General features: G+C 44.3%; 1 protein-coding gene across 2 annotated transcripts in view; it reads left to right on the forward strand.

The window, feature by feature from the left end:
* Nucleotides 1–64: 64 nt before the first annotated feature.
* ATP6V1A (ATPase H+ transporting V1 subunit A) overlaps nucleotides 65–17,042 on the forward strand; it is a 34,582-nt gene continuing 17,604 nt past the window's right edge. The window contains exons 1-5 of one of the 2 annotated variants that reach the window (XM_055002523.1): nucleotides 65–145; nucleotides 11,700–11,794; nucleotides 12,115–12,243; nucleotides 13,853–14,067; nucleotides 16,262–16,399. In XM_055002523.1, coding sequence (XP_054858498.1) covers nucleotides 11,713–11,794; nucleotides 12,115–12,243; nucleotides 13,853–14,067; nucleotides 16,262–16,399 — 564 coding nt within the window. In that variant the 5' untranslated portion in view covers nucleotides 65–145; nucleotides 11,700–11,712. Of the gene's footprint in view, nucleotides 146–8,392; nucleotides 8,507–11,699; nucleotides 11,795–12,114; nucleotides 12,244–13,852; nucleotides 14,068–16,261; nucleotides 16,400–17,042 lie in introns of those variants that run through there. The other variant, XM_055002522.1, reaches the window with a different exon arrangement.

Consider the following 17,042-nt stretch of genomic DNA (forward strand, 5'->3'; position numbering starts at 1 on the left):
TCGCAACCCTAGGACAGGTTCCGTCACTTCCGGTGGCACCTGCGCACTCAGTCAATGAGGGTATCGCAGCCTATGCGCATGCTCAGTAGATAACGGGGTTGGGTGATCAGCGGAGCTTGCCGGTCCTCCTGCGGATATTTGTGAGGTAATTTTGCCTTCTTGGTCGGGGGGAAAGGAGGGCGCCCTTTGCGGAGAGGGAGGAGGGGAGGACAACGCAGCAGCAGCCCCAGCCCCTCAGAGGCCGTGAGGAGATCCCTCCTTTCTTGCCTCACAGTCGTGCGTTTCCCTTTGGGGGTCTGCGGGGGTTGCCAAGAGTCCCCACCGCCCCGTGAGGGGCAGCTGAAGCCCGCTGGCCCGTAAGCGCCCCCCCCCACAAGAGAGGAGGAGGGGCGGCTGCAGCGCTTCCTTTCTCCCCCCCCTCCGCGCGTGTGTGACAGAACCGCTTCTCTCTCTCTCTCTCTCCCCTTCCCCCCCCCCCCCGGTGTCTCTCCCAGGGGTGTGCGGTGTGTGGCTTCCCTCAGTTGTATACTCCTGGCCCGCTTTAAGGGGGGCTCGGCTGAAACCATCAGCTCAAGGTCACCTTGTGAGTTTTATCAGCCGGGTGGGGGCGGGGGGGGGGAAGGTTGAGCCTGGGGGTCTTGCTGAGCTACTCCTGTAGCGATTTCTTTGAAAATCCTAATCTCTCTCCAAACAGTTCAAGGTGGTGTAAGTGGTTATCCCGTCCGCCTCTTAAAATCCCTCTACAGGAGGCAGAGATACAATGTTAGCAGGGAAAGGTAGTTTAAAAAGACTGAGCCAGCAGCAGGGCAAAGGCTTTGCTATAATAATAGTAATTGTACTTACTGTTCTTCTAGACAGATTAGTGCCTCACCCAGAGCAGTGAGCAAGTTAGTGTTATTATCCCTACAATACACTGGGGAGCTGGGCTGAGAGGAGTGGCTTGCCCAGGGCCTCCTACTGAGCCTCATGGCTGTAGTTGGGATTTGAACCAATAAGTGCTGATTTGCAGCCAAACCACTTAAACACTCTGCTACAGTAGCTATACACTGGGGCTGTGTGAAGGTGCTGTGAAATCTAGAAGGGAAACCTCAGCTCATGACAACCTCTCCAGGTCCAAGCCTGGCTCTGGATGGTAGCTCCAGCCCACTTCCATTCCTCACTGCCCTCTGGTTGCCATCTTACACAGTTTTAGACTGGAGAGGTGAAATTGACAGAGCCTTCAGGGAGGAGAAGATGAAATTGACAAACCCTCTGAGGAGAGATCTCAGCCAACTCTGTCTTTTTAAACTACGTTTCCCGGTTAACATTGCATCTCCCTACTCTTGACGAATACGTGCAGAGGCATCTTGTGTAAAGAGACTCTTAGATTTGCAGCAGCCTGGTTTAAATGCAGCTAGGCAGCTTCATAAAGCACAAAGGGCTGAGAGAGGAAGTGGCTGATGGTCATCCAAAGAGTTTCATGGGTGAATGGGAATTTGTACCCATGTTTTCTTGATCCTACGTCCTCAGGCTAGTCGCTAAACCATACTCTATTATTCTGCACTCTCAAAGTGACATGTTAGTAAGCCATGCCAGGCTCAGCCCTAGCAAGGTCCAGAACAAGAAAATGGTTAGTTCTGAACAAGAAGTTGTATATAGTTTAGGTTGAGGTGTCCTTCTTTGTATGAAATCATCATTCATGCACTTGCTAAAAGAAACAAGAATTTCAGCACAATTCTATGCAGAGCTACTTCCACCTCAGCAACGGAAAAATAAAAGCCTGCAGGGGACGTTCTTCTTTGGTGGTGCTGGGCGTATCCCAGCCATTAGTAGAGATTCTGCCATGGTATAGCTAACAGTAGTCTCTTTCCTGTACAAAGAATGGAGGAGGAAATGAAGCCATGAGAGGTGTGTGTAGTTTGCTGCCTTCTTACAAGTGGAGCGTTAGTGGATATACGAATGAAATTAATAAAAGCCCAGTCTAGAAGTAAGCTTTCTTCTTACACTTTTCATTGGAAGCCCACTGCGGCCAGAAGTTGTCAGCCTCTGTATAGAATCACTTCCCCTTTTCTCAGGGGATGGTTCTAGAACACTGGGTATGTGTGCATCAGAACTAGAGACTGCAGGCTACCTGGGGTTGGTTGGGTGCAGGAGTTGCTTTGTAGTATTTGTAACGGAGAAGAAGTTCTTGCATCCTATCAGTTTGGTTTTGATCTTGTGTTTTATTTTGTGGCTTAACTTCCTTGTGAGAGTCATCGAGAGATGCTGTTCAGTAAACACCTCTAACAGATGAATTGCAAGAAGGTAATCCCTTCCCTCTACCTCCAGCATTGCCTTTTAAACTTCCAGGTGTATTTTCATGCAAGTGATACTTAGTCCAAGAGTGTTCATCAGTTTATGGCTAGCTTTTAATTGCTTCCAAATTCTGTGCAGAATATAGGCAACTCCGGCTCCGTAGTCCTGAAGCTGGCTACTCTGAAAGTCGTGTGCTGTTGTTAGATGAGGAAATCCTGGGTTTCCCTGGGCCTAATTTGCAAAACAGGCCTTTTTTTGAGGAACGTAATATATGCAGTCTGCTGCATTAAGGACATGTGCAAGTTAGATTGTCTTTAGGGGGAAAGTAATTAGACTGTCTTTAGGGGGAGAGCCAGTTTGGTGTAGTGGTTAAGAGCGCGGGACTCTAATCTGGAGAGCCGGGTTTGATTCCCCACTCCTCCACGTGAAGCCGGCTGGGTGACCTTGGGCTAGTCACAGCTCTCTGGAGCTCTCTCAGCCCCACCCCCCTCACAGGTTTTTTTGTTATGGGGATAATAATAACATACTTTGTGAACCGCTCTGAGTGAGCATCAAGTTGTCCTGAAGGGCGGTATATAAATTGAATGTTGTTGTTGTTGATGATGATGATGATAATAATAATAATAATAATAATTTTAACATAGAAGCAGCAAATCAGCCCTAAAGCAGTAAAGCCTGGCATGCTTCATCTCTACACGGGTCAGCTGGAATGAGCTGGCACAGCTCTGAAAGTTGGGGAGCTGGAGATGAGAGGAGTGGCTTACCCAAGGCCACCTACTGAGCTCATGGCAGTATTGGGATTTGAACCAGTAAAATGTTGGTTTGCAAACGAACCACTTAACCACTGTGCTACAGCAGTGCTCTAAATTAGGTTGTGTGATACTGTGGAACCGTATGTGTTGTTTTCTTTGATATAATAAACATTATTAGAGCAAAATACTAGCTTTAGAGTGCTGTATTTAGGAAAATTGGTAACAAAAATATAAGCTCACTTATTTCCATCGGTACCATTTATTATCAAAATGGAACAGGCCAGGAGCTAAATGTTACTTGCTATTAACTATAAATATGAATAAAATATCCAAAAGCCACGCCAATTTTAACTTACTTTAACCATAATTCAACAAAAGCTCAGTTTGTTTGAATACCAAGTAAAATCCTAGTCCAAGCAGGGCTTTTTTTGAGATAGGACTCTCTGTTACTGAGTACTGGCATCTTTGTGGGGGGCTCTCTCAAAAATTCCGAGTAATTGATAGAAATCATCGCAACCTTGTTATATGAGTACATACACCTTTTTCTTTTAACAAAAAAAACAAAAACTGAGCCCAAATGACTAATTTTATTAGTGCAGGCAGCAGATGGATCAAACTACAAATGATCTGGAGATCTGTAAATAAGATCTCCTACAGTTTTTAAAAGGCTAAAAGCATCCATGGAGAAGAGGAAGTTGGGTCCAAGACGTGATTTTCAAAAAAATTCTCCCCTTCATTTTCCTTAGCCTCTATCCCCCTTCCCATTTGCCACTGATAAGTAATCTTAGTTATCTTGCTTTCTTTTTAATACTTATTTTATATACTTTGCACTTTTAGATTTCTTCTTGTAAATTCAAAATATTGAGACATATACAAATAATCTGCTTCTTTATTAAAGCAGCATGTTGCCTTTTCATTTATGTTTAAAAATATTTTTAAAGCCATAGCACCCCCAATTTCCCCTTTCCCCCACTATTGTTGAATGTAGTGATTTCTTGAGAAGTTTGCTTTTCAGAACCAGTGAATGATTTATTAAATAGAAATGGAGCTGCAAACACTTGGATAACAGCATTAGAAGTAGTTGTAGATCAGGCTGCATAGATGCAGGGCCTTTATTATAAATTGGTGTGATATCTGAAATGAATCTCATATTCAGAAAATAGTCTCTTGCAAGTGAAGTGTACTAAACTTGTCTTTGCATTGATGTTTCAAGATTGCTTTCCAAAAGAACAGACAATGTATACGATATTACAGTTAAATTTATAAAACATGAATGATTCTTATAGGAAGTATTGCCATATATATAAATGGCTGCTGCTTCACCATCTCCATATTTCCCTGTATTCTTAATGCATTTCTATATGGAGTAGCTTCAGGTGAGGAACAACAAAAATAGATATTTTCCTTGAACTCATTGATTAAGTTTAATTTGGCTTGGAATTTTTTTCCCCTTGAGCCAAAGGACAGCTTGTGTGGTCTGTTAAAATGGAACAATTGAAACCCCATGATTACTTGTGCACATGATTCTCTGCTATGTTTCACCATTAATCATTCCAAGTAGAACATGTGCTTTGGGGCTGGGGGAAGCATGAGTCAGTTAGAAGGATTAGTTGCATTTTCTTGTAGGATAACTATTCTAGGAATCTTTTTAGAAAAGGTTAAAAATATTTTGGTTCTTTTTCAGTGCACATGGTCAATCACTCAAATAGTATGTAGTCCTGGGCATAAAAATGATTTTACAGAAGAAATTTAAGTCTTTATACGATAATCTGATCTCTCTGCTTTATAGTAAGAAAGCTGCTTTACTGATATGTCAACTGGAAGTCATTCTTGGCCATTGACTTTTCTTACGAGAAAACATTTTCAGATCACTAACAATCCTTTTAAATAAACTCTGATTCCTGATTGGTTTGTTCCTGCAATGTTCTGCAAACTGTTCCTGGTTTTGTTTGCTTTCTTAAAAATTGCAGCTAGTTATTAGGTTTGTATCTGCAGTGATACTTCAAGCATTTAAATGGTTGAGTGAGAAATATTAAGTGATAACTGAATTTATTGTGAGTAGGCTGTCTTGGTCATTTATGCTCCCCTGAAATTGTGTGGTCTTAAGTTTTGAGTGTATCAAATGAATAGTAATACTACTTCTGAGGTGCTGCTAACGCAGAATCTTCTGGTACTGCCCTCTGTTAAAAAACTATCATTATTTTTTTTTACATTTGTCCTTGTGAAAACATTGATTTTCCTCCATCATGCAGATGGACCTAATACACAATGCATTAGGTGACAATCTTACTAATACTGGTGGAACCTGGTTCTGTATAATGAGATTAGGGAGGTATCTGCTCATAGGTTTGGCATGCTTTTGTTGTTGGCATAACCCTGGAGCATGTTATTTGAAGCAAACTTATTGTTAAGTGCAAATCCCAGATCCACAACTGGGATACTCTTCTTACGGAACTTGTCTCCTCTTGGTGCTTCAATGAGAGAGCTCTAGCAAATTTGCCATTGTAAAATCAGTAAACTTCTGTATCCTTTTTGTCAGTGAAGGCCCCCCCACCCATCCCCCCAATACAGAGACGTGCCAAATAAATACTGAAGTCTGATCAGGCCATTGCAGAGTCCAGAGCCCTGTTCTTCTCTTGCCCCCCCCCCCCCAGTGGATACACAGGCACCATGCCAGACAGTTACAGGAGATCAGAAGAATATGTGTACCTTCCATGCCTCCGTTTAACCCATCCAGAGTCAATCTCGGTCAAAGGATGTGGCTGAGCTCCCCTTCCCTGTAACTAACATAAACATATTCCAAATACTTCTCTCAAAAATATAGTTTTCAAGTGCCGTGCATATATTTAAAGATGCAAACCCATTTGAATTAATTTTTATACTGCTGTTCTCACATGTTGTGGTAATCTAAGAATTTACTTTAAAATGTCTATGCATGGAGGCACGCCTTTTTTTTTTTTTACAGAAAGTCCATCTGTTTGAAAGTTCTTTTCACAGTGATCTCGTTGTGTAGCCTGTATTGTTTATGTCTGTGAGCATGTCCAGCTATGCATCTCTGTTCCTTTCAAGCAAATGACAAAATGGAAGTCACTAAATGTGCTGTTAGTTTTGAGCTTACCCCAAAGGAGGTTCAAATTTACATACTAGTGCAGCCATTAGACTAGAGATCGAGGGATGCCAGTATTTCACACCATGTTTGTACATGATAACCAACAAAGGAAGAATACAGTTTAGAGCTACCTATTTTTCTGGAGTTTTAACAGCAGCCATAGTATCCCAGACTAGTCCAGTCTCATCAGAAGTCAGAGACTAAGCTGGATTGTTGCTTGGATAGGAGACCACCAAGAAAGAATTGAGGCTACTTTGTGGAGGAGGCAATGGCAAACCACCTCTGCTCATCTCTTGCCTTGTAAACACCACAATGGAATATCATGGGGCCACCATGAGCTGGTTGTGACTCAGTGGCACACTTTACCTTTTCTGGAGGTGGAAGGGATAGCTGTGGCATACAGTGGAAGATTCCAGCCATTCTCCAATATAGAAATGAAACAATAGCTGGAATAATGCATTTGAATGGGGTTCCTTATTTAGAATGGTTTACAGATTTTTGTCAGTAGAGTAATGTTAAGGGTAGGGTTGCCAAATTCCTGGAGATTTGGGGGAGGGGGTGGAGCCTGTAAGGAGTGGAGTTTGGGGAGAGAAGGGGCCTCAATGGTGGTATAATGCCATAGAGTCCACCCTCCGAAGCAGCCATTTTCTCCAGGGAAACTGATCTCTGTGGCCTGGAGATCAGTTATAATTCCGGGAGATCTCCAGCCACCACCTGGAGGCTGGCAACCCTAAGTTGGAAGTTGGTTCTTTTGGCATACAGTGGCTTGGATCCAATAGCATTTCCAGGGTGGAAGGATTTCTGCCTGCAGACCATGACATTCTCACCTCCCTTTTCCTGCTGCAGCCCCAAATACCCCCAGAGTATTGCTTCTGGAGTATCCTATGCCCTGGGACCAGCATTTGGGGGGCATTTGGGGGCTGTGGCAGGATAGTTGTGCCCTACTGGTGGAAATCATTCTGTCCACGATAACATTTGGTTGGATCCAAGGTGGTGATTTCCTTCTCCTGGCAAGTAGGCAAGTCCCATGTAGCACAGCAGTGAAGGCTTTTTAGTTGTGAATGGAATTATTCATAGATCAAACAAAAGAACAAGTGACAAAATGTGCGCTTTGTATGTGAGAGAATGCAAGTTCAGACCTTTGCCTCTCCAGTGAAAAGGGTTTGGATGGCAGATCTGGGCTGGGAAAGACCTCTGCCTGAGATCGTGAAAAGCCAGTGGTGGTCAGAGTGGACAGTCCTGGGCCTGATTTGGTGTAAGACAGGCTCATACATTCATGTGTGAAGTATCTCAAGGCCTGAGAACAGTTTTTCCTTATGAGTGAAACATCTTGCTGTTCCTGGATTGGAATTTCATGGCAATGCAGGGGCTAGATCAGGGCCTGATGTTGGTTAACCTTGCACTGTTTCATGCCGGCCTCTCATGGCAGTTGCTACTGTGGAAGTCTGTGGCCTGGCTCCATGCTAGTGTTTCCACAGATGCAAATGTTTCTGCCCATGGCACATGATTTCCCTGTTTTCCCACTCCTGTGGCAGCCCAAAATACCCTCTGAAATCCTATTCTGTGCGGGGAGGGGGGGGATCCCCCGTCCTCCAGGAACAAGATGGAGGGGCCTTTCAAGCTGCTGCAGGGTGATAATGGTGACAAAGTTGCACACTGCTGGTGGAAATTGTTGGACCTGTAGAAATGCACGTCTGGCTCCAAGGTGAGGTTTCAAACCAGTTGAAAGCAGCTTCCACATAGATGTAGCTGCCTTTGCAACCACTTGCAAAGAATGCAGGTAAAACAGATGCATTTGGGGCTCTGACTTGAGAAAACAAAAAAATGGACTGTGATACTCATGACATTAATTAATGCATCATGCATCTGACGAAGAGAACTGTGATTCTTGAAAGCTTATGCTACCGTAAAGTTGGTTAGTCTTAAAAGTGCTGCTGGACTCTTTTCGATTTTGCTACTAGAGACTGACACGGCTCACTCCTCTGGATCTGTGACATTAATTAAGACGTGCAGTTTTGAGTTGTTGTTGCTGGGGGCTGTTCTTGCCTTTGGCAGTCATTCACTAGGGCGGAATGTGGTGAGATTCCTAAGGGAACGGGAACAGGCTTTGCATTTGGTTGTGCCTTGAGCCACGGGGTTTGGTGTTGCAGCAGTGCTGTGGGAGGCAGATGGATGAGTCATCAGATCAGGTGACTCCCTGCTCTGCTCTCTGGGTGTCCAGCGTTCCTTCCTCTTCTGCACCAGACTGTGGGAAGGCAATCCTTTGCCGATAGCTCGATTTTTGGCGCTGCTTTTGGCACCGCAGCTTGTTTTTTGGCACTGCTTCGTATGGTGGCTGGGTTTTTTTGTTTCCATCTCTCCTTCTGACAAGGTAAGAACCATTTTGGTATTTCACAACAGATTGCTTTGAAAGCGGTTGTTTCTGAAATGATAGCTTGATCAAGAGGCACTTGATTTTTGTACTATAAAATTTTTCCACACTTTTGAAGACTACAAAGTTTTTGCTTTCAGGCCGATGGAAAATCGTACCTAGAAAATGGTTCATTTTGGATGTTCCTGGTTAGGCACTGACCTGTAAAATGGATATTTAAGATGCCTAATACTGAACTAAGGCAACAGGCATAGCCGTGACAAGGATAAAAACCACATTTAAATAGCTGCATATCTAAAAAGCAGAAGTCAGTGTTCTCGGTTTCATCTCTGCCATGCTTGAATTAGAAATGTCTGCAGATGGGATGGTACATCAGTTCCATAAGTACATTTCACTTTCATTATGGCAGGCCGTGTAAATAACAGCTTACGGTCCAACGCTGAATCTATCTGTATGATGCTTATTCTCTTCTTCTCCCCCTCTGAAGTTCTACAGCAGTATGTGAGCCCCTGAGTTGGGAAATTCCTAGAGATTTGGGGCAGAGGTTGGGGAGGGGTGGGAGCTCAGCAGGGTGTAATCCTGTAGCGTCCATCCTCCAAAGCAGCCATTTGCTCCAGGGGAGCTGATCTGTGTAGTGTGGAGATGAGCTGTAATTCTGGGAGATTTCCAGGCCCCACCTGGCAATTGGCAAGCCTAGTATGAGCTTTAGTCCTGAATGGCCTTTGTAAAAATGCAAATTCTTAACTGAGGTGATGTCTGTGCAGTTCTTTAGGGTATTCAACGATTTGGCTGGATCTTAACTACTACCAGTGGAAAGAACATGGATTTTCAACATGTTCATCCCTGCTTATGCAGTCTCTCTTGACCCCCAGAAAGTAAATTGGCAGGGCCTGCAGGAATTAATAGCCCCATGGAGGGGGAAAACATTGTATAGGCGAGAAGAGGTGAAACTGCCCTTTCTAGAAGGGAGGGAGGGGTGATTTTGCCCCCTCCCCCCTCTCTACTTCAGCCTCCTCTCAGTTCTCATCAACATGAATGCAACAACACCAGGAAACTACTTCCTGGGTGTTAGAGGGAAGGAATGTGGTAAACGTCTGCAATTCCGCTGGCTTTAGTTAGGATCTATCAGTAATCGTTACAATAGTCTCGTGGGATAGATCAATACTGTCCTTGTGCTGCAAATGGCTGGAGGAGACTGAGACACAGTGACTTGTCTAAGGCACTCTAACCATGGGATTTTCTCATAGTTCAGACTGTCAGCTGCTCTATCATATCCTCTACACCTTAACTGTAAATGTTTTTAAAAAACCTATTTCCACGTTGCAAATATAAAAAGTAGGATCTATGGAAGATGCTGCTGCAGTGATCCAATCCTATATGCATTGGAGTTCCCCATTCAAACTTTTTGAGGGCCACGCCAAAAAGCCCTCTTTAAGCAATTCACTTCATCATGCATTCCCCCCTCCCCCCATTATGGAAGACCATTAAGTTGTTGAATGTAGGACAAAGTATTCCATCTATACACTGTGGAAGAATACAGATTCCACGATATCTAGCTCCAGAAGAGTATCAAGCTGACTTGGTGGAGAGCTTACATACCAATGTGTGCCACGAGCTTGAAGTGCTGTAAGTTAGTGTATGCTCTTGTTGTGTAGCTCACATAACGTTCTCAGCACTGGATCCGCTTCCCACACTCAGCTGCAGCTGAAGGGCAGAGTCTGCACAAATGGTTTGCAGATGGCTTCCTCTTTAAATAGGATGTGTTCAAGTAGCTTAGTTAGTGGTTGTATCTTTTGGTTGTCTGAAGAAATGACAACTCAAATGGCAAGGGTTGGATTGGGTTCAGAACAAGCACATGGCTGGCTGGACCAACTGTCTAGCTAAATCTTTGCATGCATTAGCGCTTGATTGTTCAGGCCTGATGATACCCTGACCCCTTGGTTATGCAGGTCATAGTGCCCGTGGGCCTTTAAACTCAACTGAAGGCATTGAAAAAAAATGGAGGTTGATTTGCCTAACACTCAGTCACCCATACTGAGATTTTGCAAGAACAAGAGGTTACTGCCATGACTATTCCTTCACTTCCTCACTCAACCAAACCATTTGCATCGTGGTTTAACTGTACATGGACAAGCTATCCAATCTGCAAATTTGAGAACAAACAAGGGTGTGTGGGAATGGACTAGAGACTGCAACCTTGACCTGTTACTTCCGCTCCCACTGAACTACATGTACACTCTCCTTCCCACCTCAGGAAAAGAGTCCTCACGCACATGCAAGCTCCATTAGAAACCCAAAGGCATGGGACCCCTCCTTCCTTCCTTTCTCGGAGCTGACCAAGATTTGCAGGGGGCAGCTAGCAAGCACACCAAACGGGTGCTCTCCTGGGGTGCAGGAGCTGCTAAGCCTGATCCCACTGCTTTTCCGTCAGCGCTCAGCCAGTGATGCCCAGGCATCCATGGGACATGTGATTTCGTCCTTTCCCCCAAGCTCTTGGGGTGAACTGAGCATTTCCCCAGCGGAAGAGCCACTTAAGCTGCAGGAAGTTTCCTTAAGCTGGAGGAAGGCTTCCGACTTTGCTCAGTGGGGTAGTAGGATGAGGCAGGGTCCTTTTAATTTTCTGCAGATGGCCTGAGTCCAGACATAGGGTATGAATGGGAGAAGTGCCTTTCTAGGCAACGCTCATATACTTTTGCAGTGTTTCCATGGCAGTCTGCAAGCAGAAGTGAAGAATGAGAAAGCAGCTTCAAGTTTCTTCTAATTATTGCTAATCGTTAATGAAGCAACATGAAAACCACCTGTATGTTCTTGCGCCTGACTAGAAATAAACGTTCAAAAGCTTTTTATGCTAATTTAGGAAGTATGTTGAAGTAGAATCTAAACTTCTGTTTGACTCTGCCTACATTCCAGATCTGCAGTGGTGAGTAGGGAGATTGCTGGGCACATCATATGCCAAAGACCTTTGGTATGTCAGTCACTACGTAGCCAAGCTAATAGAATAACCACGGTTAGAGATTAGGTTGCTGCAGGTGCCTTTTTATCCCAAATTGAAGCCCACTGAAGAGAATGCAAGTTTTGCTAGCAAATGCCAGATGTGGTCATTGTTTGTCAGTGTATCGCTGTGATTTGTATTGCTGTGATTAGTTGTTTAAAAAAGAACTTTTTCTTTTCCTTCCTGTTCCCACTTGACTAGGAGAACAGTTAGGATGGATTTCTCAAAGCTTCCAAAAATCCGTGATGAAGACAGAGAGAGCACATTTGGCTATGTCCATGGAGTCTCGGGACCTGGTAATTGCTTCTTTGTTCAGCCTTTCTCATACTTAGTTGGCATTGCACCTACATGCTGGAAGCCCTTAAGCTCTGGCTTACATCTCTTGGGATTTAACTACATCAAATTAAGTAACACTGCCTTTCAGAGCACTTTGTTACCTAATATTGTACCTTCGTACTATTTCAGAACGGTGTAATACTTATTTGTCTCAGATTTCTTGCTTCATAAAGCAAACATTAAAGACTAGATTTGCAGAAGTCACGAATGCAAAGCTATTGGACTGTTACTTTCCACCATGGTGTGAGAAATGATGACTGACTCCGTTTTGTGTTTTCAGTGGTCACTGCCTGCAACATGTCAGGTGCAGCTATGTATGAGCTTGTTCGGGTTGGCCACAGCGAACTTGTGGGAGAGATTATCCGGCTGGAGGGAGACATGGCAACTATCCAGGTGTATGAAGAAACCTGTATCCTTTTCCTTTGTGCAGTTTCTGCCTAAAAGGGCACACTGAACACAGGACTTAAAAGGGTAGGATGGTGAACAAACAAAGTGCGGTTGAACAGGCACTGATCATCCATTGAAGAAGGAAATGTTTCTCTGTTAACATCATCTCACTGATAACACAGGCATATTTTCAGACAAGGAGAAATTTCTTTAATGATCAGTTTCTCCCTCATAGTCCTGCCACGTTCCATAGTTAGCAGATGGCTGGACAGGCATTTTCAGTATGATTAGCCTTCCTCTAAAGAAGGAATTCACTGTCTGGTGCCTCCAAATTGTGGAACCAGATTCTCTGAGGGGGAAGCTACGTGACGACTCTCCTTTCTCTCTCTTTCTGTGTGTGTGGGGGGGAGGGGGGGGTCTAAATTTGGTTGAGGGACCTACATGTAATCTGTTCTACTGCCTGTTGTAAGCCTTGCAAGGCCAGAGTCTCAGTGAGGATATTCTGCCACAGGGGAGCCTGAGAACATCTGCCACATCATTCCTGATTTGGATAAATAAGTGCTGCATGCACTTGCAGCTCAAGAGCCCTGGAAAAATTCACAGGGCAAAATGTCTTTGTCAGGGGGTCTATGTGACTTGTTTGACTGAAACATTTTTAAAAAATCATTTGTGTTACAGTGTCTTGTAAATAAATCAAGCAAATAAATTGAATTTTAGGTTTTAGTAACAGGAAGGTAGCAGGGTAGCAGAATGCAGATCAGGGGCAGGGGGAAGTATTTTTAAAGTGCATTTGCTATGCTTTAAAAAAATAATTATTTATTAGGAATATTTATAGATAACACATTATAAAGAACATGAATAAAACAATTAACTGTGAAGGAAGGACTGATAACAAGCAGTGTGCCAAAATAGGCATATTTGAATCAGTTGAGTATTTATGTAATCACATTATATAGAATTTGAGTGGTTGGTGAGATATTTAAAATACTCTAGATTTGATTACTTAATAAACCATTATGGAGCTATATTTCAAAGGTCTTTTATGGATTTGTTGCTTAGATTTTCCAATGAATTAAAAAAGAATGGTTTTTGAAATTATCTGTGTAAAATAGATTATCTATAATTTTGAGCTGGGTGAATATATTTAATAATTAGTCAAAATGTCTACCAGTTACCCCTTCCTTTTGGGGAGTGGATGGGATTTTATGCTTTTGGCTTGTGTATGCCTAGTATATGTGGCCGTTTACTTACATGAATAGTCAATGTGTAGAACTAGTGAGCTCTCCAAATTGAGATGTACTCTGCAAACAAAACCACACTAATCCTGCATTCTCCAAGTGACATCCCTTCCAATTTATATCCATGCTCCTTTCCTTTCTCCTTTAGAAGCAACTTGATACATAGATCTTGAGCAGTGGACTTATTTAAACCAATCACTTAAGGGACATAAGGACTGATTAAACTTTTGCAACTACAGTATATGTAAACCCCCAAGGGTCTTAATTTGAAATCTGTTGCTATAATTCCTGTGGTCCAGCATAATGGGTAGAAAGTTAGTGAACCAATTGATAAATGTTTTCTGGGTAATGTGCCACCACCTTCCTGGATGTGGTTTTCCTCAACTAATGTAGCTGGTGTTTCTGTAGGAGACCCCGTCCTGCGCACTGGCAAACCACTATCAGTAGAGCTTGGGCCTGGCATCATGGGAGCCATTTTTGATGGCATCCAAAGGCCTTTGTCAGACATCAGCGCTCAGACCAAAAGTATCTACATCCCCAGAGGAGTGAATGTGACAGCTCTGAGCAGAGACATCAAATGGGACTTTTCACCTGTCAAAAACCTGCGGGTAGGTTGTGAAGAAGCTATCCAAATAATTCAGCAGGGGTTTTTTGGAACTGAGTAAACAGAACTAGAGTGTGCAACAAAAATTCAGTATAACTGGTATCCAGATAATAGGAATACTATAAACATTCATTAATCCTGATATCCAAGCCAGATTCTTGATTTGTTTTTATTAGAGAATCCCAAATATATTAGGCCATTATTCTCTACTAGCAACAAAGCCCATTGTGTGAAAAAATACAATGGGCTCTAGAAAACTGTTGGGCACTTTGCAGCTGGAGGCTGGAGCAGGAGGGTGTTGAGGGGAGGCACGGGGAGGAGTGCTTAGGTCGTCGATGTGGCGGTCCCTCTCCCGGCAGCAAGCAGGCGATTCACAGCAACCTTGAGGCCAGAGTCGTCAGCAATGCGCCTACATGAGGATAAAAAGTGAGTCGTCGCCAATACAGCTTGCCTTTTATATAGTAGGATGGAGGAAATTATCTGGGGGATTGGGGGGAGGGGTGTATTTTTTAAGCAAACACCACCAAATTTGCAGGGAACCTAATCTTTCTTGTCCTCTAAAGACACACACACACACACACCAAGTTTCAGGAAGATTGGACACAGGGTCCAATTCTGTGGTCTCCTGAACAAGTTGCCCCCAGTCACTCCCCATTGCTTTCTATTCCAAGGCATTCTAGGGCAAAGAAACCATAAGCAAAGGCAACTCCTGGCCAAAAGCCAAACCAAATGCAAGTCTCCCTTCCAATGCAAACTGAACCAACAAAGCCTACCAGAACCAAATGAAAGCAAGGGAACCAATATCAAACCAGTGACAAGGCAGAACAGAACCAATGGGTCTATGACATTCATTTCTCCCGTTTAGATTAAATTTTAGTGTATATAGTACAGAACCAAACTGAAGCAAGGGAATCAACATTAAACTACAGAGTCCCACCAAAACCAAGCTGAAACAAGGGACACCGTAACAAGTAAATCGACAGCAAACAAACAACTGCTTAAGCAACTCCCCTGCACAAGAAGCAACAGGTAAATAAATAGCAAGCAACTGCTTAAGCAACTCCTCTCCCACACACAAGAACACTTAATAATATATAAAGTAACTAGGGGTGTGCACCCCGAAAATATTCGGGTTTCCTGCTTCAGGTTTACCCGAAGCAGGAAAAACATTTGGAAACACCCAAAACCCGAAGTGGCAAGCTGCTTTGAATTCGGGTATTTGAATTGCTTCGAAATGCTCCATAAAGATTCAGAGCATTCCAAAGTGATTCAGGGGGCTGGGCTTTCTCCCAGCTCCCCCACCCCCTCATCCCCCCACCTAGCCCCCCTGTCCCCTCCAACCCACTTACCTGGCTGGGCAGGGAAGGCCAGAGCCGCCTCCGCTGTCACCGGGCCCGCAGGGCTGCAGGGAGGGCTGGAGCCGCCGCCGCCGCTACCACTGCGCAGCCTCCTCTGGGCCTGCAGCAGCTGGCCAGAAAGGCCAGAATCGTCGGGTGCGCGGCACCACAGGGCAGCGGGGAAGGCCTTTTCGGCCTCCTCCGCTGCTGCTGCGTGGGCTCACAGGGCAGTGAAGAAGGCCGGAGTCACCTCCTCCAGCCCTTCCTGCCCCTCAGATGGCCGCTGCAGCGGCCAGAGAGCCAAGAAGGGCCTCCTTGAGCCCGCAGAGCAGCGGAGAAGGCTGGAGCCACCTCCTCCAGCTCTTCCTGCCCCTCAAATGGCTGCCGTCTGCCAGCTGAATCCCCCCCGCCCGCCTGCCAGCTGAAGTTTAAAGGGACCTGCCGCTTGCAAGAGGCAGGGAAAGGGCCCTTTAAACTTGGTTTCCGAAACAACCCGAATGCTTGTCATGGTGCCTAGAAATTTCATTGTGACGCCTAGTATTTTTTATGATAGCAATAATTAGAAAATATGGTTGTGCATAACCTAGATGACTGAAATATGAGCCTCGTTCCTAAATTTTGCGGCTGGCTTCTAGAACTAAGAAAATTTGTAAAGGCTTGGAATATGCCATAAGATTTTGTAAGACTGACTGAAATACCAGACTGTCAGTATCAGCTATTGATTGTGTTGTGCCTTTGACAGAGTGGAACAGAGTGGTTTTGTAGCAGAAGACCCACAAAATCTTTAGTATCTCTTGCAGGCTGCATGTGGACTTATGAGGTAGACGAACATTTTATTAGCAGCTTTTTTAAAAATTGCAGGTGGGCAGTCACATCACCGGTGGAGATATTTATGGCCTCGTAAACGAAAACTCCCTCATCAAACACAAGATTATGCTCCCCCCACGGAACAGGGGCACAGTAACCTATGTAGCTCCACCTGGGAACTACGATGCATCTGTAAGTGTTTCTTCAAATAAAGTTTTCTACTCTTACCATGCGTTCTCACTCAGATTCTGTTTTGAGATGCAGATCCTGTCACTGCTGTTTGAAGCAAATGGCTTCCATTAACATTGCCTGGAAGACACCCAGACTCTTGATGTGCAGGGGCCATGGTCCTGTGGGTCGTGCTTTAGGTTTCTCTCAAAAACAGAAAAGAAGGAGAGACTCCCCCTCCTCCACACCTAGTACATGCAAGTAACCTCAGCCATTAGGATTTTTTCCAGCAGCTTGCGACATGTTTGAGAGGTAGATGGGCAAGGGTGCTGGCTGGGGGTAGGGTAGGCACTTCTGCCTGGGTAATTTATGCCACAGTGATCATTTCAGAGGCCAGAGTTGGTTGAACTTGAGGCAGCTAATTGCAGTCCTTTGCTCAGAGCACGTTTGCCAAGTATTGTCCCTCAGAAGTGTTTGTGGAGCACTTGCTGTGCTGTTATGGAACAGGCCACTTCTCAAGTTAAGCTCCCCATGTCTAGGAGAGGAAGGCATGGAAACCAGCTGTCACCAGCAGAAATTTGCTTAAACACAGAAGTTCCTTGCTTAGAAGGGTTTTGGGAAGGATGTGAGTTTACTTACCTGGAAGGAGCTTTCAGAGCGGCCTTCT

Source organism: Eublepharis macularius, chromosome 18 (assembly GCF_028583425.1).
Source record: "Eublepharis macularius isolate TG4126 chromosome 18, MPM_Emac_v1.0, whole genome shotgun sequence".
Lineage (NCBI taxonomy): Eukaryota > Metazoa > Chordata > Lepidosauria > Squamata > Eublepharidae > Eublepharis > Eublepharis macularius.